Raw genomic sequence first — 26,849 nt, 5'->3', positions numbered from 1 at the left:
TTACAGGTGTGAGCCACCATGCCGGGCCATTTGTGTTTTTTTTAGAGGCAGGGTCTAATTATGTTGTCCAGACTGGTCTTGAACTCCTGGGCTCAAGTGATCTGACCGCCTCGGCCTCCCAAAGTGCTGGAATTACAGGTGTTAGCTGCCATGCCTGGCCATAGAGCTATGGGTTTTTTTTTTTTTTAGGATGATGAAGATGTTCTAAAATTGTGCTGATGGTTGCCCAGCTCTAAATATACTAAAAATCATACTAAATATACTAAAAATGTATGGGTTGTATGGTATATGAGTTACATCTCAATAAACCTGTTACCAAGGGAAATAAGAAGATTAGGACTTCTTTGCCAACAGGATACTTAAAAGTCTGAACAAAGAGAGGATCACTTAAAAATTCTAACATGCTGTTTAATTTGTATTAACAGAATTTAACCAGAGGCTCCAAACTGGTAGTCTGTAGGCTGCACTTGGCTTGCAGCAGATGTGTCTTACAGGGACTAATATATTTTGCAAAAATTGAACAAACATTAAACAGTTGGCTGTATATAAAATCCACATTTCTAGCTTCTCTCTCTCTTTTTTTTTTTTTTTGAGATGGAGTTTCGCTGTTGTTGCCCAGGCTGGAGTGCAAGGGAGTGATCTTGGCTCACTGAAACCTCCTGGGTTCAAGTGATTCTCCTTCCTCAGCCTCCTAAGTAGCTTGGATTACTGGTGCCCACCACCACACACGACTAATTTTTTTTGTATTTTTAGTAGAGACACGGTTTCATCATGTTGGCCAGGCTGGTCTGGAACTCCTGACCTGAGGTGATCTGCCCACCTCGGCCTTGCAAAGTGCTGGGATTACAGGTGTGAGCCACCTCACCCTGCCTCTAGCTTCTCTTGAAAATCATGTCTAGCAAATCTAACAAATGGGACTCATGTAAGTTACTCCTATGTAGGTCTCATTCACAATGATGGAAACCTTAGTAATTAGAGCTGTGTGAAATGAAATGGGTTGCTTTTGTATTAATATATTATAACTGGTAGTACTCAGACATAGATTATAGGTCAGGGAAATAGAACAATGATTCAGAGTATCAGAGAAGAAATCAGACTAATAATCTAAATCTATTCTGATTCACCCTGTGGATTCTGTTTGATGAAGTGGGAAGTTACATGGAATAAGCAGAATGAGATTCTCTAGGCATTTATTCGTCCCCAATTCATTACATTTGGAGTGAAGATATGGTTAGAAGAGACATCATACACTATTACTGCCAGCCTTTCTGGTTTTCAAATCAAAGCCTACAGGGCAGACCCTAAAGCCTTAGGTATTATTAATTCTTGAAGCCAAGTTTCAGAAATACTTTGCTTTCCTTCTCAAATGAGTAATAGAGGAGAAAAGGAAAATAAAATAAAACAAAATTTAAAAAGAATTACTTTGTTTTCCAAATATACTCGAGTGTTCTCTTCAAGGACAATGAAAATTATGGAAGTGCTCATTTTACTTTATTTTGGATACCAGGTAGCTGACATGCCAAAATGCCACTCTATTTTAATAATTCAGTGGTTCTTTGGGTTCTGCTTACTGCATTCATCTTCCCCCACTTTTTTTTGTTTGTTTTGAGACAGGGTCTTGTTCTGTCACCCAAACTGGAGCACTGCGGTACCAGCACGGCTCACTGTGGTCTCAAGCTCCTGGGTTCAAGCGATCCTCCCACCTCAGCCTCCCAAGTAGCTTGGGACCAAAGGTGTGCGTCATCACGCCTGGCTAATTTTTGAAATTTTTTTGCAGAGACAAGGTCTTGCTAGGTTACCCAGGCTGGTCTCGAACTCCTGGGCTCAAGTAATCCTCCCACCTTGGCCTCTCAAAGTGCTAGGATTACAAGTGTGAACCACTGCACCTGGCTTCTTCCCCCATTTTCTATATAAATTTGTATATTCCTGGTCCAGATTCTTGTTTTATATTTATTTCGTTGAATTTATTGTAAACTAATTCAGATTCTCTAGAAAACTGAAGTTTAAAATGTTAGATGGAACACTTGAGGGCATACTGTGTACTTTGCTATAGACTCAAAGATAAGTAAAAGAATTCTTGTTCTCAAAGATTTAATAATCTAGAAGTGAGGTGATGAGGGTGTAAACTAAAATTTATTGGAGGTGGTCAGTAGGAACCAATTTGGAATAACAGATAAAAATCAGTTTACTGAATTGGGGAGAATGTTCATGGCTGACTTCAAGACCAGGTGAATGGTGATGGCGTTAACTGTGAAATAGGGAAGATAGGCCAGGCACAGTGGCTTACACCTGTAATCCTAGCACTTTGGGAGGCTGAGGCGGGTGGATCACTTGAGGTCAGGAGTTTAAGACCAGCCTGGCCAAAATGGTAAAACCCCATCTCTACTAAAAAATACAAAAATTAGCTGGGCATGGTGGTGTGCACCTTTAATCCTGGCTATTCAGGAGGCTGAGGCAGGAGAATTGCTTAAACCTAGGAGGCAGAGGTTGCAGTGAGCTGAGATCGTGCCATTGCACTCCAGCCAGGGCAACATAGCAAGACTCTGTCTCAGAAAAAAAAAAAAAAGTCCTTATTATAGGATACACACTAAAGTAATTGGGTGAAGTGCCAAGTGATAACATTTACAACTTTCAAATCCACTAAGATTCAATTTTTAACTGTTAAAATATAGCTATATTATCTCATATACATCTGATAGAATAATACAATGTTGTTAAAAATCATTGAATCTGGCCGGGCGCGGTGGCTCAAGCCTGTAATCCCAGCACTTTGGGAGGCAGAGGCGGGCGGATCACAAGGTCAGGAGATCGAGACCATCCTGGCTAACACGGTAAAACCCCGTCTCTACTAAAAAATACAAAAAACTATCCGGGCGAGGTGGGCGGCGCCTGTAGTCCCAGCTGCTCGGGAGGCTGAGGCAGGAGAATGGCGTGAACCCGAAAGGCGGAGCTTGCAGTGAGCTGAGATCCGGCCACTGCACTCCAGCCCGGGCGACAGAGCGAGACTCCGTCTCCAAAAAAAAAAAAAAAAAAGCTTAGAAAGTGCATGGCAACATTAGACTTTTATTCCCTAGAAATGAAAGGTGTGACTTCTTCACTTTGAGAGAGTTCCTTGACTAAGAAAACCCAAAGACAGTCTAGGACAGTCAGATGCTAGAAAAGGTTTATTTGTATTATGAATTTTTAAAAATTCATCCACAGCGAGTAAGGGAGTATATAATGGAAAAAACCGCTGGCCTGCTGGATCCCTGAGATTCCAGATGTGCTTTTGCAGATGTTCCTCTTTCCAATCTAACCTCCCTTGTCTGCTTCCCCAGTGAAGTCATAAGCAAATATTTGTGATAGTTTCTTGTCACCATGGTGACTAAAGAAGCTCGGCATGGCTTTCCTCCCAGGTTCACTGTCAGCTGTGCTTGAAGGAGAGGCTAGTGTCCAGGACAGCCCAGGCTCAGTCATGAAAAGCCATGCGTCAGGTAATAGGGGACAGCAGTTCATAGTGCTGCCTTCAGAAATCTGTTCTCTACTCTGTTAGTCTCACAGGGATAATCAGGGGCCTCAAAGGGAGTACAGAGGCACAGACATAGCTCACTTGCAGCCTCAACCTCCTGGGCTTAAGCAATCCTCCTGCCTCAGCCTCCCAAGTAGCTGGGACCACAGGTGCACGCCACCATGTCCAGCTAATTTTGGTATTTTTTTGTAGAGATTGTGGTTTCACCATATTGCTCAGGCTGTTCTTGAACTCCTGGGCTCAAGCAGTCTGCCCACTTTGGCCTCCCAAAGTGCTGGCAGTACAGACTTGAGCCCAGGCTACAATGCCAATTTAAAAAAAAAAATTATTCCAGCCTGGGCAACAGGGAGAAACCCCATCTCTACTAAAAATACAAATATTAGCCGGGCATGGTGGCGAGTGCCTGTAATCCCAGCTACTTGAGGCTGAGGCAGGGCAATCGCTTGAATCTCGGAGGCGGAGGTTGCAGTGAGCCGAGATCGCACCACTGCACTCCAGCCCGGGTGACAGAGTGAGATTCTGTCTTTAAAAAAAAAAAAAAAAAGACCGGGCGCGATGGCTCAAGCCTGTAATCCCAGCACTTTGGGAGGCCGAGACGGGCGGATCACGAGGTCAGGAGATCGAGACCATCCTGGCTAATACGGTGAAACCCCGTCTCTACTAAAAATACAAAAACTAGCCGGGCGAGGTGGCGGGCGCCTGTAGTCCCAGCTACTTAGGAGGCTGAGGCAGGAGAATGGCGGAAACCCAGGAGGCGGAGCTTGCAGTGAGCTGAGATCTGGCCACTGCACTCCAGTCCGGGCGACAGAGCGAGACTCCGCCTCAAAAAAAAAAAAAAAAAAAAAAAATTATTAGTGGTAAAATACATGTAACAAAAGTTTCAATTTAAGTGTGCAATTCAGTGGCATTAATTACAGTTACAATGTTATGTGACCATCATCACCATTATCTATTTCCAAACATTTTACTATCCCTAACAGAAATTCTGTACCCACTAAGCAGTAACTCCCTATTTTCCTCTCCTCTCAGCACCTGGTAACCTCTACTCTTCTTTCTGTCTTTGAGTTTGACTCTAGGTACCTCATGTAAGTGGAATATGATTTGTCCTTTTGTGTCTTGCTTATTTCACTTAGCATATTAATTTCAAGGTTCAATCATGTTGTAGCGTGTGTTAGACCTTCATTCCTTTTTATGGCTGAATGATATTCCATGGTATCCATATGCAGTAGTCCTTGCCTTATCCACAGGGGATATATTCCAAGACCCCCAGTGGATACCTGTAATGACAGATGGTACCAAATCCTATATACTATGTTATTTCCTATACATACATACCTGTGATGAAGTTTAAATTATAAATTAGGCACAATAAGAGATTGAGAACAATAATAAAATAGAACACTTAATATGCCAGCATCATCACTTTTGCACTTTGGGGCCATTATTAGGTAAAATAAGGATTACTTGAACACAAACACTGCAGTATCGGCTACTAACTGGCAGTGTATACAGTGTGGATACACTGGACAAAGGGATGATTCATGTCCCAGGTGGAATAGAGTGGGTTGGCGTGAGATTTCATCATGCTACTTGGAATAGTATGAAATTCAAAACTTATGAATTGTTTTTATCTGGAAATTTCCATTTAATATTTTCAGACCACTGTTGTCCATGGGTAACTGACACTCTGCAAAGCAAAACTGTGAATAAGGGAGGAATAGTATAAAAGTAGAATTGCTGGATTATATAGTAATTCTTTTTTTTTTTTTTTTGAGGCGGAGTCTTGCTCTGTCGCCCAGGCTGGAGTGCAGTGACCGGATCCTGGCTCACTGCAAGCTCCGCCTCCCGGGTTTACGCCATTCTCCTGCCTCAGCCTCCGGAGTAGCTGGGACTACAGGCGTCCGCCACCTCGCCCGGCTAGTTTTTTGTATTTTTTAGTAGAGACAGGGTTTCACCGTGTTAGCCAGGATGGTCTCGATCTCCTGACCTCGTGATCCGCCCGTCTCGGCCTCCCAAAGTGCTGGGATTACAGGCTTGAGCCACCGCGCCCGGCCTATATAGTAATTCTGTTTAATTTTTTTAGGAACTACTATTCTGTTTTCCACAGTGGCTGTACCATTTTCGACTCTTACCAGCAATCCACGAGGTTCTAGATGCTAGCCAACGTGTGCTTTTATTCTTATTCCATCCTAGTAGGTGTGGAGTAGTATCTCATTGTGGGTTTTAAAGGTCTTTTTTTTTTTTTTTTTTGAGACGGAGTCTGGCTCTGTTGCCCAGGGTGGAGCGCAGTGGCGCAATCTCGGCTCACCATAACCTCCACCTTCCAGGTACAAGCAGTTCTCCTGCTTCAGCCTCCCGAGTAGCTATGATTACAGGGTTGTGCCACCATGCCCGGCTAATTTTGTATTTTTAGTAGAGATGGGATTTCTCCATGTTGGCCAGGCTGGAGGGTCCTCCACCCTTAGATGATCTCCCCACCTCGGCCTTCCAAAAGTGCTGGGATTACAGGCGTAAGCCACCGCACCCGAATTAAAACTTTTTTTTTTTTTTTTCTTGTGACAGAGTCTCACACTGTCGCCCAGGCTGGAGAGCAGTGGCGCAATCTCGGCTCACTGCCAGCTCCGCCTCCCAGGTTCATGCCATTCTCCTGCCTCAGCCTCCCGTGTTGCTGAGACTACAGGCACCCGCCACCACGCTTGGCTAATTTTGTTGTTGTTGTTGTATTTTTAGTAGAGGCGGGGTTTCACCATGTTAGCCAGGATGGTCTCAATCTCCTGACCTCATGATCCGCCCACCTTGGCCTCCTGAAGTGCTGGGATTACAGACGTGAGCCACCCACCGCTCCCGGCCAAAACTTTTTTATATACTTTTTTTCAGTCAGCTTTCACAGGTTGAATCATTATGGGTTTGATTTGTATTTCTTTCTTTTTTTCTTTCTTTTTTTTTTTGGAGCTAGAGTCTTGCTCTGTTTCCCAAGCTGGAGTGAAGCAGCACGATCTTGGCTCACTGCAACCCCTGCCTCCTAGGTTCAAGTGATCTCCTGCCTCAGCCTCCTGAGTAGCTGGAATTACAGTCACCTGCCACCATGCCTGGCTAATTTTTGTATTTTTAGTAGAGACAGGGTTTCACCATATTGGCCAGTCTGGCCTCAAGTTATCTGCCTGCCTCGGCCTCCCAAAGTGTTGGGATTACAAATGTGAGCCACCCCGCCTCATCTGCCTAATATTTCATTGTATAGAATGTATAACATTTTTCATTCTCTATACAATGAAATATTTCTTCCTCCACTGAATGGACATAATATCCTTGTTGAAAATCAGTTGGCTAGCCGTAGATGTAAGTGTTTATTTCTGGACTCTCAATTCTATTCCATATATCCATATGCTTATCCTTATGCCAGTACCACACCATTTTAATTACTGTACCTTTGTAGTAAGTTATGAAATCAGGACGTATGAGTCTTCCAACATTTTAAAGAATGTCTTCCTTAATTTCCATATATTTGTGAATTTTCCAGTTTTCCTTCTGTCACTAATTTCTGGCTTCATTACATGTAGTCAGAGATACTTATTTTATATGACTTCAGTCTTCCAAAATTTTTTTTTTTTTTTTTTTTTTTTGAGACAGAGTCTTGCTCTGTCACCCGGGCTGGAGTGCAGTGGCCGGATCTCAGCTCACTGCAAGCTCCACCTCCCGGGTTCACGCCATTCTCCTGCCTCAGCCTCCGGAGTAGCTGGGACTACAGGCGCCCGCCACCTCGCCCGGCTAGTTTTTTGTATTTTCAGTAGAGACGGGGTTTCACCGTGTTAGCCAGGATGGTCTCGATCTCCTGACCTCGTGATCCACCCGTCTCAGCCTCCCAAAGTGCTGGGATTCCAGGCTTGAGCCACCGCACCCGGCTAACTTCAGTCTTCCAAAATTTATTGACGCTTTTAGTGGGCTAACATATGGCCTATACTGGAGAATCTGTACTTGGGAAGAATGTGTATTCTGCTGTTATTGGGTGGAATGCTTTGTATATCTCTCTTAGGTCTACTGTATAATTTTGTTCAAGTCCTCTGTTACTTACCGATCTTCTGTCTAGGTGTTCTGTTCATTATTGAACATGGCTTATTAAAAGTCTCCAAATTTCTGTAGACCACGGTTGATGGGGACAAAAAAGTCTCCAAATATTTTTTCTGCACTTCTGTCAGAACTTGCTTCATATTTGGGGACTCTTGTTTATTGCATATGTTTTATAATAGTTTGATGAATTGACCATATGATGTCCTTTCTTTTTGGTAACAGTTTATGACTTAAAGTTTGTTTTGTCAGATATTCATATAGCTATTCCAGCTCTCTTTATTCCTTCTCATTTCCTTTTGTGTATATTTTTAATTTTTATTTTGTGTGCATGTAGTTTTTTAGATACTTCCTTGTGAAAACCATGGGGGATTACACTTAATATTCTAACTTTGTAACACTCTAGTTTGAATCAATATCAGCTTAATTCAGTAGCATACAAAACTGCTCATGTACAGCATTGTTTCCTCCTTCATGCTGTTGTCATCACAAATTGTATCTTTAAACATTGTGTGGCCAATAATGTAGATTTATAATTATTTTATGCATTTGTCTTTTAAATCATGTAGGAAATGAAAAGTTACAAACCAATGTATAGTAATGCTGGCTTTTATATCTGCCCGTATAGTTACCTTTATCAGAGATCTTTATTTCTTCATCTGGCTTCAAGTTACTGTGTCCTTTGATTTCAACCTGAAGGGCTCCCATTAGCATTTCTTTCTTTTTTTTTTTTTTTTTTTTTTTTTTTTGAGACAGAGTCTTGCTTTGTTGCCCAGGCTGGAGTGCAGTGATACAATCATGGCTCACTGCAGCCTGAACCTCCCAGGCTCTAGCAATCTACCTCAGCCTCCCAAGTAGCTGGGACTACAGGTGCATACCACCATGCTCGGCTTATTTTTATATTTTTTTGTAGAGATGGGGTTTCACCACGTTGCCCAGGCTGGTCTCGCACTTGGCTCAAGTGATCCTCCTGCCTCAGCCTGCCAAAGTGCTGAGATTACAGGCCCAACCAGCATTTCTTGCAGAGCAGGTCTAGTGGTAACAAAGCCCCTCAGCTTTTGTTTGTGGGGAAATGTCTCATTGAAAAATTCTCACTGATTTTTGAAGGACAGTTTTGTCAGATATAGAATTCTTGCTTGATGGTTTTTCTTTCAGCACTTTGCTTTTTGTTTTGTTTTGTTTTTGAGACAGGGTTTCGCTGTGTCACAGGCTGGAGTGACAGTGCAATCACGAGTAACTGCAGCATCAACCTCCTGTGCTCAGGCAATCCTCCTGACTTAGAGGTCTCCCAGGTAGCTGGGACCATAGGTGCATGCCACCATGCCCAACTAAATTTTTAAAAATTATTTGTAGAGACAGGGTCTTGCTCTGTTGCCCAGCCTGGTCTTGAACTCCTGGGCTCAAGTAGTCGTCTAGCCTTGTCCTCCCAGAGTGCTGGGATTACAGGCATGAACTACCGAACCCAGCCTCTTTTTGGCACTTTCTTATTCTACTGCCTTCTGACTTTCGTGATTTCTTTTCTTTTTCTTGCCTTTTTTTTTTTTTTTTTCTTTTTTTTTTTTTTTGAGACAGGGTCTTGCTTTGTCGCCCAGACTGGAGTCTAGTGGTGCAACCACGGCTTACTGCAGCTTCAACCTCCTGGGCTCTGGTGATCCTTCCACCTCGTCCTCTGGAGTAGCTGGGATTATAGACATACACCACCATGCCCAGCTGATTTTTGTACTTTTTGTAGAGACGGGATTTTGCCATGTTGCCCAGGCTGTTCTTGAACTCTTGATCTCGAACGCAAGCCAAATTCGCCTGCCTTGACCTCCCCGAGTGCTAGGATTACAGGCCTGAGCCACTGTTCCCAGCCTGACTTTCATAATTTCTAATGAGAAATCATCTGTTAATCTTATTGGGCATCCTTTGTATGTGATAAGTCGCTTCTTTCTTGCTGCTTTCAGGATTCTGTCTTTGGCTTTCAACAGTTTGATTATGTGTCTCAATGTGGACATCTTCTTTTTCTTTTTTGAGACAGAATCTCACTCTGTCACCCAGGCTGGAGTGCAGTGGCATGATCTGGGCTCAGTGCAGTCTCTGCCTCCCGGGTTCAAGTGATTCTCCTGTCTTAGCTCCCCGACTTGCTGGGATTACAGGCGTGTTCCACCATGCCTGGATAATATTTGCTTTTTTAGTAGGTGCCACCATGCCTGGCTAATTTTTTTTTTTTTTTTTAGTATGGACACAGGGTTTCTCCCTGTTGGTCAGGCTGATCTTGAACTCCTGACCTCAGTTGATCCACCTGCCTCGGTATCCCAAATGTGGGTATCTTCTTTAGAGTTCATTGAGCTCCTTCATTTGTAGATTGTGTTTTATTTAATTTGGGAAGTTTTTGACCATATTTTTTCAAATATTCTACCTCTTCATCTTCTGCCTTTAGGACTCCCATAATGTGTATATTGGTCTTTTTTTTTTTTTTTTTTTTTTTAGAAGGAGTCTTGCTCTGTCGCCCAGGCTGGAGTGCGATCTCAGTTCACTGCAACTTCCACCTCCCGGGTACAAGTGATTCTCCTCACCTCCTGAGTAGCTGGGATTATAGATGTGCGCCACCACGCCTGAGTATTCTTTTTGTATTTTTAGTAGAGACGGGGTTTCACCATATTGACCAGGCTGGTCTCAAACGTCTGACCTCGTGATCCACCTGCCTCAGCCTCCCAAAGTACTGGGATTACAGGCGTGAGCCACTGCGCCTAGCCCCCCTACTTTTTTTTTCAATAGAGATGAGATCTTGCTATGTTGCCTAGGCTGGTCTCACACTGTGGGCTCAAGCTGTCTTCCTGCCTCAGCCTCCAGAATTGCTGGGATTGCAGTCACAAGCCACCATGCTGGCCATATTGGTCCTTTTAATGGTGTTCCATGGGTCCACTCGATTCTGTTCATTTTTCTTCATTCTTTATTCTTTCTGCACCTCAGATTGGATAATTTTAATTGATCTGTCTCCAAGTTTGCTTTTTTTTCCTACCTGCTCATATCTGCTGTTGAACCCCTCTAGTGAATTTTTTATTTCAGTAAGTGTACTTTTGAGCTCTAGAACATTTGTTTGGTTCCTTTTTATCGTTTCTTTTTATTGATATTCTCATTTTATTCATATATTGTGTTTCAGATTTCCTTCAGTTCATTGTCCATGTTTTTCTTTAACTCTTTGAGCGTATTTAGGACAGTTGTTTTAGAATCTGTCTAGTAAGTCCAGTCTCTGGGCTTCGTCAGGGATGGTTTCCTATTTTTATAAAATTATTTAAAATAGAAACGGGGTCCCCCTGTGTGACCCAGGATGGTCTCTAACTCCTGGCCTCAGGCAGTCCTATCATCCTGGCCTCCCAAAGTGTTGAGATTATAGGCTTGAGCTACCACACGCAGCTAGAAATGGTTTCTACTTTATTCCGTGAATGGGCCATGCTTCCCTGTTTTCTTGTGTGTCCATTCGCCTTGTTATTTTTTAAAGACAATTTTTAAATGGCAAAAAAGTTATTTTATGTTTATCTGCCATATCTAGTGTTTTTCATTTTGTGGAGATCCGAGTTTCCATCTGGTATCCTTTTCCTTCTACTTTGAAGAATTTTAGCATTTCTTTAGTGCAGGTCAGCTAGAGAAGAAGTCTCTCAGCTTTTGTTTATCTGAAAAAATCTTTATTAATAATATTTTTAATTTAGCTCATGACCTGCTGAATTGCTTTCATTTCAAAAAGTATCTTTGTTGGATATAAAATTCTAGTTTACCAGGTTTTGTTTTTTTTCGGGAACATTAAAAATGTTTTGTTGTTTTCTGAGTTAGGTTTCTGACAAGAAGCTAGGCCATTCTTACCTTTGGTCTTCTATACGTAATAGGTCTTTATCTGGCTGCTTTTAAGATTTTAAATCTTGCTTAAGGATTAGTATAACTTTTAGGGTTAATGGGATTAGATCTGGAAAATTTTTAGTGTTTTTTTTTTTTTTTTTTTTTGAGACGGAGTCTCGCTCTGTCTCCCGGACTGGAGTGCAGTGGCCGGATCTCAGCTCACTGCAAGCTCCGCCTCCCGGGTTTACGCCACTCTCCTGCCTCAGCCTCCCGAGTAGCTGGGACTACAGGCGCCCGCCACCACGCCCGGCTAGTTTTTTGTATTTTTTAGTAGAGACAGGGTTTCACCGTGTTAGCCAGGATGGTCTCGATCTCCTGACCTCGTGATCCGCCCGTCTCGGCCTCCCAAAGTGCTGGGATTACAGGCTTGAGCCACCATACCCAGCCTTTTTTTTTTTTTTTTTCTTAGACAGGGTCTCACTCTATTGCCCAGGCTGTAGTGCAGTGGCATGATCTTGGCTCACTGCAACCTCTGCCTCCCAGATTCAAGTGATTCTCCTTCCTCCCTCAGCCTCCTCAGTAGCTGGGATTACAGGCACCAGCTACCAAGCCTGGCTAATTTTTGTATTTTTAGTAGAGACAGGCTTTCACCATGTTGGCTAGGCTGGTCCGGAATTCCTGGCCTCAACTGATCCATCTGCCTTGGCCTCCCAACGTATTGGGATTACAGGCGTGAGCCACCATACCCTGCCAGTTTTAAGTCTTTGCTTGTAAATGTTTTTCTGTCCCTCAATTTTTTTTTTGCTATGAATCTAGTTACTAATATATTAGAGCACTTGATGCCATCCTACTATCTACTGAAGTGTCATTTCTGGATATCACTTTTGACTGATTTTTCTCCTATGGGTGACAATTTTTCTGCTTCTTGGCATGTATAGTACTTTTTGTTGTTTGTTTGTTTGTTTGGAGACAGTCTCCCTCTGTCACCAGGCTGGAGTGCAGTGGCACGATCTCTGCTCACTGCAGCTTCCACCTCCCTGGTTCAAGCAATTCTCCTGCCTCAGCTTCCCGAGTAGCTGGGACTACAGGTGCATGCCACCATGCTCAGCTAATTTTTGTATTTTCAATAGAGATGAGGTTTCACCATGTTGCCCAGGATGGTCTCAATCTCTGACCTCGTGATCCACCGACCTCAGCCTCCCAATGTGCTGGGATTACAGCCGTGAGCCACCACACCCCAGCTGTTTTTGTTTTTTTAGAGACAGGGTCTCACTCTGTTGCCCAAGCTGGAGTACAGTGGTGAAGTCATAGCTCAGTCATCCTTGAACTCCTAGGTTCTTCAAGCTCTCCTCCCACCTCAGCCTTCCAAAGTGCTGGAATTTATAGGCATGGGCCACCATGCCTGGCTCTGGCCCATAAGTTTTAATTGGATTCCAAGCATTGTGAATTTTATGTTTTTAATGTCTGGATTTTGTTGTCTTTTTTTAATGGATGTGGGACGTTTTATAGCTGTTCTGTTTTAGCAGTGTAAAGCTTGTTTTTAAGCTTCAATAGTAGCCTTTTCTAGGAATGGTTTCGTCCCACTACTAAGCCACGGCCCTTCTAGGGTCTCTACTATGCCTTGAGTGATCAGGTAGAAATCTCCATTCAGATTTGTCTAAAGTCTTTCAGCCCTGTGCGAGCTCTGGAAACGGTTGAGCTTACGTACAGCTTCTCAGTTGCCTTTTGCATGACTCATGGAGCTTCACCCAGCATGTATATCCTTAGTCTTCAGCAAAGATTTAGGGAACCCCAAACAGATTTCCCAATTTTTTTTTTTTCTGCCTATTTCTCTCCTCGCTGGAATGCTGTCTCACTGTTTGTAGCCACCTCAATCTCACTGAAGTCTCTAGTCTCTCCTCCACTAGTGAGATTTCCGTGGTGCTGTTTGGGACTCCTCTTCTGCTATAGAATGTGCCTCTGGGCAGAAAGCCAAGGAGACAAGTAGGGCTCACTTAATTTGTTTCCCTCTCTTGGAGAATCACAATTCTGCATTGCTATTGCCCGATGTCTGAAACAGTTTATAGCAACAGGGGAAATCCTATCTCTCTTATTCCATCATGGCTGGAAGTGGAAGTGATAACCGTATTAATATACAACAAAATTAAAAGGGCAACAAAGGGCATTGTTAAGAAATAATTTGGCTCACTTCATAACACTTCTATTCACAGTCAAGATACAACAGTTCTAAATTTGTTGTATGCTTCTAATGAAATAGTATTAAAATACATAAAGCAAAATTAAACTACGGGGTAAAATGGCTACATTCACTATAGATAAGGAAAACATTAGTGAAGTGAAACATTAATAGAAGAGTTGGACAACATGATGGGCGTGGTGGCTCATGCCTATAATCCCAGCACTTTGGGAGGCTGAGGCAGGGGGATCGCTTGAGGACAGGAGTTCAAGACCAGCCTAGATAACATAGGGAGACCCCATCTCTACAAAAAAAACTTTAAAAATAGCGGTAGTATGAACCTGTAGTCCCAGCTACTCAGGCTAAGGCAAGAGAATTGTTTTAATCCTGGAAGTTGAGGCTGTGGTGAGCCGTGATCGTGCACTGCACTCCAGCCTAGGCAACAGAGTGAGGGCCTATCTCAAAAAATAAATGAATAAATAAAGAACGACATGATGACAACTTAATTTAATGGACATGATATTCAGAAAGCCATGCATAATAATTTAAGGATACAGATTATTTTCAAGCACACATGGGACACTTATGTAAATTGAGTAAATCAAAAGTAATTAGATATTTAGAACTGAATTACAATACAAATATTACTTTGAATGAAATTTATAAGCCTTAGAAAGGTAATATAGAAGTATAGTGTGGTGCCAGCCACAGTGGCTCACGCCTGTCATCCCAGCACTTTGGGAGGCCGAGGCAGGCAAATCATAAGGTTAGGAGTTCAAGACCTGCGTGACCAACATGGTGAAACCCCGTCTTAACTAAAACTACAAAAAATTAACCATGCATGGTGTTGGGCACCTGTAGTCCCAGTTACTAGGGAGGCTGAGGCAGGAGAATGATTTGAACCCGGGAGGTGGAGCTTGCAGTGAGCCGAGATTTGCCACTGCACTCCAGCCTGGGAGACAGAGTGAGACTCTGTCTCAAAAAAAAAAAAAAAAAGATTAGCCGGGCGTGGTGGTGCACGCCTGTAATCCCAGCTACTTGGAAGGCTGAGGCAGGAGAATCACATGAACCCAGGAGGCAGAGGTTGCAGTGAGCCAAGTTCATGCCATTGCACTCCAGCCTGGGTGACAGAGTGAGACTCTGTCTCAAAAAAAAGTATAGTGTAAACATTAAATACTTAGGTATACAACTTAAATTAGAAAAAATGTAGAAAGGAGATAGAAATCATACAGTAGAGAAGACTCAACGAAGCCAAAACTTAAATCTTTCAAACGACTAAAATCAAAATAGTCAAGTCGGCCGGGCGCAGTGACTCACGCCTGTAATCCAACACTTTGGGAGGCCAAGGCGGGCAGATCACAAGGTCAGGAGATCGAGACCACGGTGAAACCCCATCTCTACTAAAAGTACAAAAAATTAGCCGGGCGCGGTGGTAGGTGCTTGTAGTCCCAGCTACTCAGGGGGCTGAGGCAGGAGAATGGCGTGAACCTGGGAGGCAGAGCTTGCAGTGAGCCGAGATTGCACCATTGCACTCCAGCCTGGGAGACAGGGTGAGACGCCGTCTCAATTAAAAAAAAAAAAAAAAAAAAAAAGGCCGGGCGCGGTGGCTCAAGCCTGTAATCCCAGCACTGTGGGAGGCCGAGACGGGCGAATCACGAGGTCAGGAGATCGAGACCATCCTGGCGAACACGGTGAAACCCCGTCTCTACTAAAAAATACAAAAAACTAGCCGGGCGAGGTGGCGGGCGCCTGTAGTCCCAGCTACTCGGGAGGCTGAGGCAGGAGAATGGCGGAGAAGCTCGGGAGGCGGAGCTTGCAGTGAGCTGAGATCCGCCACTGCACTCCAGCCCGGGCGACAGAGCAAGACTCCGTCTCAAAAAAAAAAAAAAAAAAAAAAAAAAAAAGGTCAAGTCTCTGGTGAAGTTTCTTAAGAACAAAAGAGGGCACAAATTAGACAATATTAAGGATGAAGAAAGTACACAGGCACAGATTTAAAAGAACATGAACAGTCTGGGCACAGTGGCTCACGCCTGTATTCCCAGCACTTTGGGAGGCCGAGGCAGGCAGATCACCTGAGGTCAGGAGTTCGAGATCAGCCTGGCCAACATGGTGAAACCCTGTCTCTACTGAAAATACAAAAATTAGCCAGACGTGGTGGCAGGCTCCTGTAGTCCCAGCTACTCGGGAGGGTGAGGCAGGAGAATCATTTGAACCTGGGAGGCATAGGTTTCAGTGAGCCAAGATCGTGCCATTGCACTCCAGCCTGGGCAACAAAAGTGAAACTGTCTCAAAAAAAGAAAGAAAAATATTTAAAAATATAGAAACAAACATTTTCACAGAAGGGGAAACATATGGCTAATAACAACATGAAATCTAACCTCATTAGTAATCTGGGATATGCAAATAATCAGCTCTGTGAAATACTTTATGACACTCAGTAGATTGTCAAAAGTGATGATTCCAAGTATTGGTCAAGATATATGTCAGTGGCAGTACATTGGAAGACAACTTTGGCACTAGCTGGTCAAGTTAACATTTATTTACCTACAATTGAGCCATTCATTGCTTAGAACAGCAGTTCTTGGCTGGGTGTGTTTGCTCACACCTATAGTCCCAGCACTTTGGGAGGCTAAGGCAGTGGATCACCTGAGGTCAGGAGTTTGAGACCATCCTGGCCAACATGGTGAGACCCTGTCTCTACTGAAAATACAAACATTATTCAGTTGTGGTGGCGTTTACGCCTGTAATCCCAGCTACTCGGAAGGCTGAGGCAGGAGAATCACTTGAGCCCGGGAGGTAGAGGTTTCAGTGAGCCGATATCGTGCCACTGCACTCCAGCCTGGGTGACAGAGCGAGACCCTGTCTCAATAAAAAAAAAGAACAGCAGTTCTCAAAGTGTGGTCTGCAGATCCCTGGGATTACAGGTGGGAGCCACTGTGCCTGGTGTGTTTCTGTTTTAAAGATTAAATTCTGAAGCAATAAAAGTTAAAGGAGCTTGTCCAAGGTTGCACAGCTAACAAGTAGAAGGATCAGGATTTGAACCCAGACAACCTGACTCTAGGGCCCACACTTTTAACTACTAAGCTTATACCAATTGCTGTAATACCTCCTGTTTAGCAAGCTTATTGTAATAAAACGAGACAGGGACTGAGGGGCAGGTAGAGATGTCAGGTGCTTATTGAGAGCTCCTAGATGGCTGTATTCCTCCCAGAGTAGGGGAGGGTGAAGGGTAGGTAGGGACAGAAGTCTAGTGAAAAGGAAATGCTGTCCTCTCAAGAGTCTTTGGCAATGTGTATCTTTTCTTCTAGAGACCATGGCGAGCCCAGGGAAAGACAATTATCGAATGAAGAGCTATAAGAACAATGCTCTAAACCCTGAAGAAATGAGACGAAGAAGAGAGGAAGAGGGCATTCAGCTCCGGAAGCAGAAGCGTGAGCAACAAGTGAGTTAACGGGAGTATTCTCAAACATACTATTCTGGGAAACAAGCCCCTGTGGTTGGCCTCCACTGTGCACCCTGACTTTCCCTGTAGAAAAGCAACTTACTGAGGCTGGGTGAGGTGGCTCAAGCCTGTAATCCCAGCACTTTGGGAGGCCGAGACAGGTGGATCACGAGGTCAGAAGATCCAGACCATCCTGGCTAACACGGTGAAACCCCATCTCTACAAAAAAATACAAAAAGCTAGCCGGGCGAGATGGCGGGCGCCTGTAGTCCCAGCTACTCGGGAGGCTGAGGCAGGAGAATGGCGTAAACCCAGGAGGCGGAGCTTGCAGTGAGCTGAGATCTGGCCACTGCACTCCAGCCTGGGAGACAGAGCGAGACTCCGTCTCAACAAAAAAAAAAAAAAGAAAGAAAGAAAGAAAAGCAACTTACTAGGCAGGCTTGGTGGCTCATGTCTGTAATCCCAGCACTTTGGTAGGCCAAGACAGGCGGATCACCTGAGGTCAGGAGTTCAAGACCAGCCTGGCCAATATAGTGAAACTTCTTTTTCTCTTCTAAAGATACAGAAATTAGCCAGACATGGTGGCATGCGCCTGTAATCTCAGCAACTTGGGAGACTGAAGCAGGAGAATTGCTTGAACCTGGGATGCGGAGGTTGCAGGAGCCGAGATCGTGCCATTGCACTCCAGCCTGGGCAACTCCATCTCAAAAAAAAAAAACAAAAAGAAAAGTAGCTTACTTACTGAGTGAGCTACTCATCCAGATTCCTTTGTTGTCAATAAATGTTGGGAGCTTTGAGAAAGAGAAAACTGACCGTATCCCCTTTTCACAAGTTAGACCAACTTAGACATCATTTATGTCTTTACTATAACATTCTAGTTCTAGCTCCTTGTTACCTTTTCTTTTTTTTTTTTTTTTTTTTTTTGAGATGGACTCTCGCTCTGTCACCCAGGCTGGAGTGCAATGGCACGATCTCCGCTCACTGCAACCTCTGCCTCCTGGGTTCAGGCGATTCTCCTGCCTTAGCCTCCTGAGTAGCTGAGACTACAGGCGCCTGCCACCATGTCCAGTTAACTTTTTATATATTTAGTAGAGACTGGGTTTCACCATGTTGGCCAGCCTGATCTCAAACTCCCGACCTTGTGATCTGCCCGGATCTGCCCACCTCAGCCTCCCACAGTACTGGGATTACAGGCATAAGCCACCGTGCCCAACCCAAGACTATATTGATGCCTCATCATCTGCACTCCCACCCCACCCTGCCAACAGGTTCAGTCACCCAATTATTATTATTATTATTATTATTTTGAGATAAGGTCTCACTCTGTCACCCAGGCTGGAGTGCAGTGAGTGACACGATCTCAGCTCACTACAGCCTCAGGCTCCAGAGCTCAAGTGATCCTTCCTCCTCAGCCTCCTGAGTAGCTGGGACTACAGGCATGTACCACCACGCCCACCTAATTTTTGTGGATTTTTTTTGTGTGTGTGCAGTCAGGGTTTTGCCATGTTGCCCAGGCTGGTCTTGAACTCCTGAACTCAAGTGATCTACCTGCCCTGGCCTTCCAAAGTGCTGGGATTACAGGCATGTGCCACCGTTCCTGGCCAACCTAACCTGATTTTGCCCACCCTTTTGCTGTACTATCATTCCTTTTTTCTTTTTTTTTTTTTTTTAAGACAGGATCTTGCCCTGTTGCCCAGGTTGGTGTACAGTGGCGTGATCTTGGCCCACTGCTGCCTCTGCCTCCAAGTCCTTGAATATCTTTTCCATGTCAGTATTCAGTAGTCTCCTCTTCTCTTCGTGGAATACATTCCAGGACCCACAGTGGATGCCTGAAACTGCAGATATTACTGAACCTTACATATACTATGTTTTTTCCCATATTTTTATCTTTTTACTTAAAGCACTTTATAGCTTCTGTCTGGCACATTTGAATTGCCAGCATCACTACTCTTGCACTTTGGGGCCATTATTAAGTAAAATAAGGGTTACTTGAACACGAGCAACTGCCACCTGATAACCAAGTTAGTTAGTAAGTGACTAACTGGCAGCAGTGTATACAGCGTCGAGTGGATACACTGGACAAAGAATGTTCACATCCTGGGCCACACAGAACGGGATAGCATGAGATTTCATCACTACTCAGAATGGCATGCAATTTATAACTTATGAATTGTTCATTTCTGGAATTTTCTGTTTATTATTTTCAGACCACAGTTGACTGGATAATTAAAATAATAGAAAGCAAAACTGTGGATAAGGGGAGACTAATGTATAAAACTTGGCCTCATTTCTCAGCTACTGTAGTATATCCTTGTCAGTTAATGCCATAATTTAACATTGGATTGTTCTTTTTTTTTGGTTCAGAGAGTACTCTTAACCACTGTCTCTTTACTTCCAGCTTTTTAAACGGAGAAATGTGGAGCTGATTAATGAAGAAGCTGCCATGTTCGATAGTCTTCTTATGGACTCTTATGTGAGCTCTACCACTGGGGTAAGGCCCCTGCATGTGCCTCAGGCTGACCTGGAAAGTACCTGCTTCTAAGAACAGAAATTAGGCCATTCACATCATCTACTAGCTTTGCCAGTAACCATGACAAGTTCTTTCCTCTGTGGACCCTTTTGTCAGCTTCAGAAGTCAACAATATTCAACTGTTTTAGAAATATCTGAGGAAACATTTAAGGGAAGCCATCAGTTGCCTCAGAATTAGGAATCACTTTTCAAATGTCCCAACTTGAAGCACCTATAGATTAAACAGACCCCTTCTCCTGAGCCTGTCTATTATGCCATCTTCTTGCCCTCAATTTTTTAGAAAACAGGATGCCAAGCAGAATTATGTGCTCACATCTGACTGTAGTGTTGGTTTGCAAAGTTCTAAACTTGTTTTATGTTCTAGGAGAGTGTGATCACAAGAGAGATGGTGGAGATGCTCTTTTCTGATGATTCTGACCTGCAGTTAGCAACCACACAGAAATTCCGGAAACTGCTCTCCAAAGGTACAAAGCCTGGCCCTTCTCAGAGAGGCCCTATGTGATTTAGCCTCTTTTCTCTTCACTAATGTCATCAACTACACGTGCCCTCACTCATTCTGCTCTAGCCCTACTGACCTTGGTGTTCCTTGTACAAGATAGACATTCCTACCTTCACACTGGATATTTCCTCTGCCTGATGTCTTCTATTCCCAGATATCTGTGTAGCAACTCCCTTACTCCTATGATTAAATCCTAACTTCAACATTTTTATCTTTTTTTTTTGAGGCGGAGTCTCGCTCTGTCGCCTGGACTGGAGTGCAGTGGCCAGATCTCAGCTCACTGCAAGCTCCGCCTCCCGGGTTTACGCCATTCTCCTGCCTCAGCCTCCCGAGTAGCTGGGACTACAGGCGCCTGCCACCTCGCCCGGCTAGTTTTTGTATTTTTAGTAGAGACGGGGTTTCACCGTGTTAGCCAGGATGGTCTCGATCTCCTGACCTCGTGATCCGCCCGTCTCGGCCTCCCAAAGTGCTGGGATTACAGGCTTGAGCCACTGCGCCCGGCCATTTTTATCTTTTTACCTTGCCCTACATATTCTTCTCTTCTCCTCCCATCATATTTATTTTCTAACATAATAAAATGACTCTTCCCACTAGGATGTAAGCTGAGGGCAGAGAGTTTTGTTTTTGTTCCCTCCTGTGTCCTCTGTACCTAGAACTGTGTGGCACACCATAGGTACTTAATAAAAATTTAATGTATGATAGGAAAATACCTCTTGTTTCAGTTATCAAATAGTCTTCCCAAGAAGAGAATACTGGTTTTTTTTTTTTTTTTTTTTTGAGGCAGAGTCTCGCTCTGTCGCCCGGACTGGAGTGCAGTGGCCGGATCTCAGCTCACTGCAAGCTCTGCCTCCCGGGTTTACACCATTCTCCTGCCTCAGCCTCCCGAGTAGCTGGGACTACAGGCGCCCACCACCTCGCCCAGCTAGTTTTTGTATTTTTAGTAGAGACGGGGTTTCACTGTGTTAGCCAGATGGTCTCGATCTCTTGACCTCGTGATCCGCCCGTCTCGGCCTCCCAAAGTGCTGGGATTACAGGCTTGAGCCACCGCGCCCGGCCAATACTGGTCTTTCTCGAAAGGGAAATGTGGGCCGGGCGCGGTGGCTCAAGCCTGTAATCCCAGCACTTTGGGAGGCCGAGACGGGCGGATCACGAGGTCAGGAGATTGAGACCATCCTGGCTAACATGGTGAAACCCCATCTCTACTAAAAAATACAAAAAACTAGCCGGGCGACATGGCGGGCGCCTGTAGTCCCAGCTGCTTGGGAGGCTGAGGCAGGAGAATGGCGTAAACCCGGGAGGCGGAGCTTGCAGTGAGCTGAGACCCGGCCACTGCACTCCAGCCTGGGCGGCAGAGCGAGACTCCGTCTCAAAAAAAAAAAAAAAAAAAGAAAGGGAAATATGTAGACCACGGTTGTTCATCCCTTAGGCATTCCTCTCTCCCACACCTTTCTTTGCTTACATTTAGTAAGCCAAAGATGAGCATACTTAAATTAGGATTGGCTTTACTCTTTAACATTCCAACTGTATTATACAGTTCAAAGATGAGCAGATATTGTTAAAACCACCTTACCAGAAGGGAGTTTGGGAATGTTTGTAAGGAGGGTGGTCAGAAGTATCTAAGAAGGATTGCAAGCTGACCCCTATGAGGGATCAGCAAAAGCTTCTCCTGCGTTTTTATTTTCCCTTCTCCCTTATCCAGAGCCTAGTCCTCCAATAGATGAAGTTATCAACACTCCAAGAGTGGTCGATCGGTTCGTGGAGTTTCTGAAGAGGAATGAGAATTGTACATTACAGGTGAGGCCTGAAGGGAAGAGGTTTGTTTTGTCTTACTTTGTTTTTAATTTTGGGGGGATACAGGGTAGATGTATATATTTATGGGGTACATGAGATGTTTTGACACAAGCCTGCAATTTGAAATAAGCAAATCATGGAGAATGGGGTATCCATTTCCTCAAGCATTTATCCTTTAAGTTGCAAACAATCCAATTATGCACTTTAAGTTATTTTAAATTGTGTAGTTACTATTGACTATAGTCACCCTATTGTGTTATCAAATAGTAAGTCTTATTAATTCTTTCTGGGTTTTATTGTACCCATTACTTATCCCCACCTCACCCCCAGTCCCCCACTACTGGGAAGGGGTTATTAGATGAAAACCCTACTTCCAAGAAATTGCAGTGAGACGTTTCTATTGACATCTCTCTCAGGAAGTATACAGGTAATATTAGGAAACATTCAGGAGAAACCATCAGTTCCCTCACAGCCAAAATCTCTTCCTTAAAACAATTTCAAAGGAAAGACACAAGACTATGATAGACTAATCATTCATTTATAAATCAGAGGGTTTAGTCCACTACCTGTGTCACCGAGGCAAATCGTTTAGCCTCTCTAGGTCTCTTGTTTCAGAGATGGGTGATGGTCAATCCATTGGGACTTGCCAAAACTCAGCTGAAAGGGACTTTGAGAGACACATTTCATTCTAATCCTCATTTCAGAAATGAAGAAAGTGAAGCTCAGGAAATAAAAAAGTGACCTGGCAAAGGATGCATAAGTTCTGTGGTAGTGCAGGACTAAACCTGGGACCCTAGAAGCCCAATGTCTTATTCCCATGTATATCACATCACTGCATCTTCCCACTCTCTAAAGATGGGAGGGGAAAGGCTTGTATTTTCTGTGTGTGTGTGTGTGTGTGTGTGTGTGTGTGTTTTAAATTCATGGGCAAGAGACTTGCTTGTGTTTTGTGAGGTTGTTTTTGGTTTTTTAAATTCATGGGCAGGAGGCTTACTGTTCTGAGCCAGCTGATAGGCATGGCTGCTCAGTCTGAAATGACCTTTCAATTATTACTTAATCTCACTTTCAGTTTGAAGCTGCCTGGGCTCTAACGAATATTGCCTCTGGAACCTCTCAGCAGACCAAAATTGTCATTGAAGCAGGGGCTGTCCCCATTTTTATAGAGCTGCTTAATTCAGACTTTGAGGATGTTCAGGAACAGGTAATGCTTAGATTTGGTATGATTCTTTATAGTACCTGTGGTATAATAAAAAATGTATTTGGTCTTTGTCCTGGTTCTTGGCACAGTGTTAAAATTAAAACTCTTGGAATTTCCTGAGTGATAGGAGTATCAAGTACAGATGGTCCCTGGGACTTGGAAATGGTATCTCAAGTGGGGGCAGTCTTGTGGAACTAACCTGTGAGGTCTGCATTAACTCTAGGTGTTAATGTTGAATTGAATTAAATTGTTGGACACACGGTTGGTGTCAGAGAATGGGTGGTTGATGTGGAAAAAACTCTATACATTTGTTGTTGGAAGTGCCATTGGAAAAAAGACACCACAGTACCCATATCTTAGTACCCAGAGATCATGGAGATAAAGGTACAACTTCCATTTCTCCCATTGATTTCTTGCTAGTTGGATAGAATTGGAGAGTGGTAGCGGGCACTTTCCTCCATTACTACATATAGAGTTGGTCCAAGGCAGCTACAAGAGTGCAACTTTCGCCGGGCGCGGTGGCTCACGCCTGTAATCCCAGCACTTTGAGAGGCCGAGGTGAGCAAATCACGAGGTCAGGAGTTCAAGACCAGCCTGACCAACATGGTGAAACCCCATCTCTACTAAAAATACAAAAAATTAGCCGGGTGTGGTAGCACACGCCTATAATCCCAGCTATTCAGGAGGCTGAGGCAGGAGAATCACTTGACCCGGTAGGTGGAGGTTACAGTAAGCCATGATCACACCACTGCACTCCAGCCTGGGTAACACAGTGAGACTCCATCTCAAAAAAAAAAAAAAAATGCAACTTTCTGATTACTTTCTCCTTTTCTGGGCGATGTTGTTTTGGCTTCTCTGGCTACGGTACAGATGGCAGCCTGTCTCTCCCGGCTGAACCAGGAACTCCCAGGGGATAGGTCCTTGTAGAACAAGTGCTCAATAAGGATTTCAATAGGGAGGTTACCTGAGCTTATATAGTGTATTTGGGGCCTTGACATCATCCTCATCCTGGTGGGTACTCACTTTGCAGTTGTGGCTATAAAGTACTCACAGAAGTACCAGGCTTTGTGGGTGACAGTTTCATTATCCCCTTTTCAGGCAGTCTGGGCACTGGGAAACATAGCTGGAGATAGCTCTGTTTGCCGAGATTACGTCTTGAACTGTTCCATCCTTAATCCTTTGTTAACGTGAGTAATTATAATAATCTGTACCTGGGTCTCTATAGGGTGGCCATGTGGCAGGTCATCCGGGGGCAGCATACTTGATTCCTTAAGATGATAGGTAAGTACAAAAACTATAAAAATGCATTCTGATTGCCAAAGTAAAAGATAGGTATCTTTGGAGATTGAGAAGGTTGTGGCCGGGCATGGTGGCTTATGCCTATAATCCCAGCACTTTGGTAGACCAGAGCAGGTGCATCCCTTGAGCCCAGAGTTCAAAACCAGCCTGGGCAACATGTTGAAACCCCAACTCTACAAAAAATACAAAAAGTTAGCCAGGTGTGGTGGCATGCACCTGTAGACCCAGCTACTTGGGAGGCTGAGGCAGGGAGGATCACCTGAGCCCAGGGAGATCAAGGCTACAGTGAACTGTGATCATACCATTGTACTTCAGCCTGGGCAACAGAGTGAAAAAAAAAAAAAAGATTGTGCCACCCATCTGCCAAGAAGGATGTTGTTCCTCACTTCATGGCACTGCATAACCTCATGTTAGTCGTACCCTCATATCCTCCTCATTGTTGAGCCAGGGGAGAGAGGCAGGACTAGCCCATCTGGAAAAATCCAACCTTCTCTACAAAATGCATTAATTCGCTATGAGGTCATGCATACATACATTGGACGGCTCTGTTGTAAATTATAGATCAAAGACCCCATGAAGCGTCATTGTATCCCTCTCCCATCCTTCCCTCCATGCCCTTAGAGTAAACTATGTCTAAACCAAAACAGATGAATGAACTGTTCTTCAGAGACCACAGTCTCATAGCCTACCACTATCTCTTTCTTGGACCCTTCACAGAAAATTATTCCATACTGTGTGGCTAAAACTCTCACAGTAGACCTATAGCTTTTATTTCTTAGACTTTTAGCTTTTATTTTCAGGGAACACCATTCCTTGTCCTGGACTTGTGGCCAGGGTTATGGGCACTATATATCCTGCCTTAGAAGCTTTATCGGCTTACTCGAGATCTAGCCCTCTGTTTTGTCCCTATTAGCTATGATATTAACTAGCTACAGATGGTCCTGAAATGAATACTCTGTATAGAGGTTGGCCTCCTAACTAATACCAGCTCTGTTAACTTAGGTCTATGAGTAGGAAGAAACAGGCTGCTAGAGTCTGAGAGGTCTGACTGGATTTGTCTCTGGGTTCATTGGCAACAGCCCTATGCCAAGGCCTTAGTGCTCAGGATCTGGCTTTGCTGTTTCCTTCAGACTCCTTACCAAGTCCACACGACTGACAATGACACGGAATGCTGTCTGGGCCCTGTCAAATCTCTGCCGAGGGAAGAACCCACCCCCAGAGTTTGCAAAGGTGAGAGAGCTACTTACTAGACCCCGAGTGACATCAGGTTCCTTCATATGGAGTTTTTAAGTCTTTGGGATACTCCTTGGAGTCTCAAATCATGGGAAACTGAAAGAAGCAATTGTTAGTGAAGTAGATGATCTTGTGTGCCTGGATAGTGAAGTGAAAAGGTAGATCTAAATGTTTAACGTAGTAGCGATCCCTAGGGTCTGGAATTACTTTGTGTGTGTTGGGAGCGGGGGTGGTTGCAGTGTTAGGGTTCATGTTAGAGCTGATATAGTGTTGTCCCGCTATGACTCTTTCTCACTCCGCTTCCCACAGGTCTCTCCTTGTTTGCCTGTACTGTCTCGCCTACTCTTCAGCAGCGACTCAGACTTGCTGGCAGATGCTTGCTGGGCCCTTTCTTATCTGTCTGATGGACCCAATGAGAAGATCCAGGCAGTCATAGACTCTGGAGTCTGCCGGAGATTGGTAGAGCTGCTGATGTGAGTGGTCTTAGAAGGGGTACAGGTTCTGGCTAGGCACGGTGGCTCACACTTATAATCCCAGCACTTTGGGAGGCCAAGGCAGGCGGATCATGAGGTCAGGAGTTCGAGACCAGCCTGACCAACATGGTGAAACCTTGTGTCTACTAAAAATACAAAAATTAGCTAGGCGTGCTGGCAGGCACCTGTAATCCCAGCTACTCGGGAGGTTGAGGCAGGAGAATCGTTTGAACCTGGGAGGCGGAGGTTGCAGTGAGCCGAGATCACTCCATTGCACTCCAGCCTGGGCGACAGGGCAAGACTCCGTCTCAAAGAAAAAAAAAAAAGAAAAAAGAGGGTACAGGTTTCTTAAGCTTATCTGGGCTCAGACTAAAGAGATAAGAGTCAGCAGGGCCGAAAATGGTGTGCTGGCCTTCTGCTGATCAGATCTCCCTCCTCTGTAGGCACAATGATTACAAAGTGGCTTCTCCTGCCCTGAGAGCCGTGGGTAACATCGTCACTGGGGATGACATCCAGACCCAGGTAAGAAAGAGGAGGGTGCAGGATGTTAGACCAGCTGTGGAAGACCTTGTGGAGAGATGTCTGTGGACAAAAGCCTTTCCTGCAAAGGGCTGTGGTCCTGATGGGAGGCACTATGGTCTAAGAAAGAAAGTGTGGGCTTGAGTGAAAAGTTCCAGCTCTGTCACTCTCTAAGCAGTCATGGGAAACTTGGTTCCTTCTTTTCTTCCATAAATTGGGAACAAATCATCATCGAATGGGTGAAGGAAAACTAAATGGAATATTTGGGCTTACCACCTGGGACATTGTGAGGTAGTTAAGTTT

The 26,849-nt window shown here is 44.3% G+C and overlaps 1 protein-coding gene across 3 annotated transcripts in view; it reads left to right on the top strand.

Annotated features, from left to right (window-relative positions):
* The window catches only part of KPNA6 (karyopherin subunit alpha 6), a 69,276-nt gene that overhangs the window by 29,596 nt on the left and 12,831 nt on the right, over positions 1–26,849 (top strand). For 2 of the 3 annotated variants that reach the window (XM_033227327.1, XM_033227328.1), the window contains exons 2-10: positions 16,871–17,004; positions 19,403–19,495; positions 19,899–19,998; positions 21,733–21,827; positions 22,894–23,025; positions 24,121–24,209; positions 25,452–25,551; positions 25,864–26,027; positions 26,471–26,549. In XM_033227327.1, coding sequence (XP_033083218.1) covers positions 16,871–17,004; positions 19,403–19,495; positions 19,899–19,998; positions 21,733–21,827; positions 22,894–23,025; positions 24,121–24,209; positions 25,452–25,551; positions 25,864–26,027; positions 26,471–26,549 — 986 coding nt within the window. Of the gene's footprint in view, positions 1–3,364; positions 3,474–16,870; positions 17,005–19,402; positions 19,496–19,898; positions 19,999–21,732; positions 21,828–22,893; positions 23,026–24,120; positions 24,210–25,451; positions 25,552–25,863; positions 26,028–26,470; positions 26,550–26,849 lie in introns of those variants that run through there. The other variant, XM_033227326.1, reaches the window with a different exon arrangement.

This window comes from Trachypithecus francoisi, unplaced genomic scaffold, assembly GCF_009764315.1.
Source record: "Trachypithecus francoisi isolate TF-2019V2 unplaced genomic scaffold, Tfra_2.0 Lachesis_group12, whole genome shotgun sequence".
Lineage (NCBI taxonomy): Eukaryota > Metazoa > Chordata > Mammalia > Primates > Cercopithecidae > Trachypithecus > Trachypithecus francoisi.
Note: the sequence above shows the minus strand (reverse complement) of the source record. Positions and strands in the feature narration are given on the sequence as shown.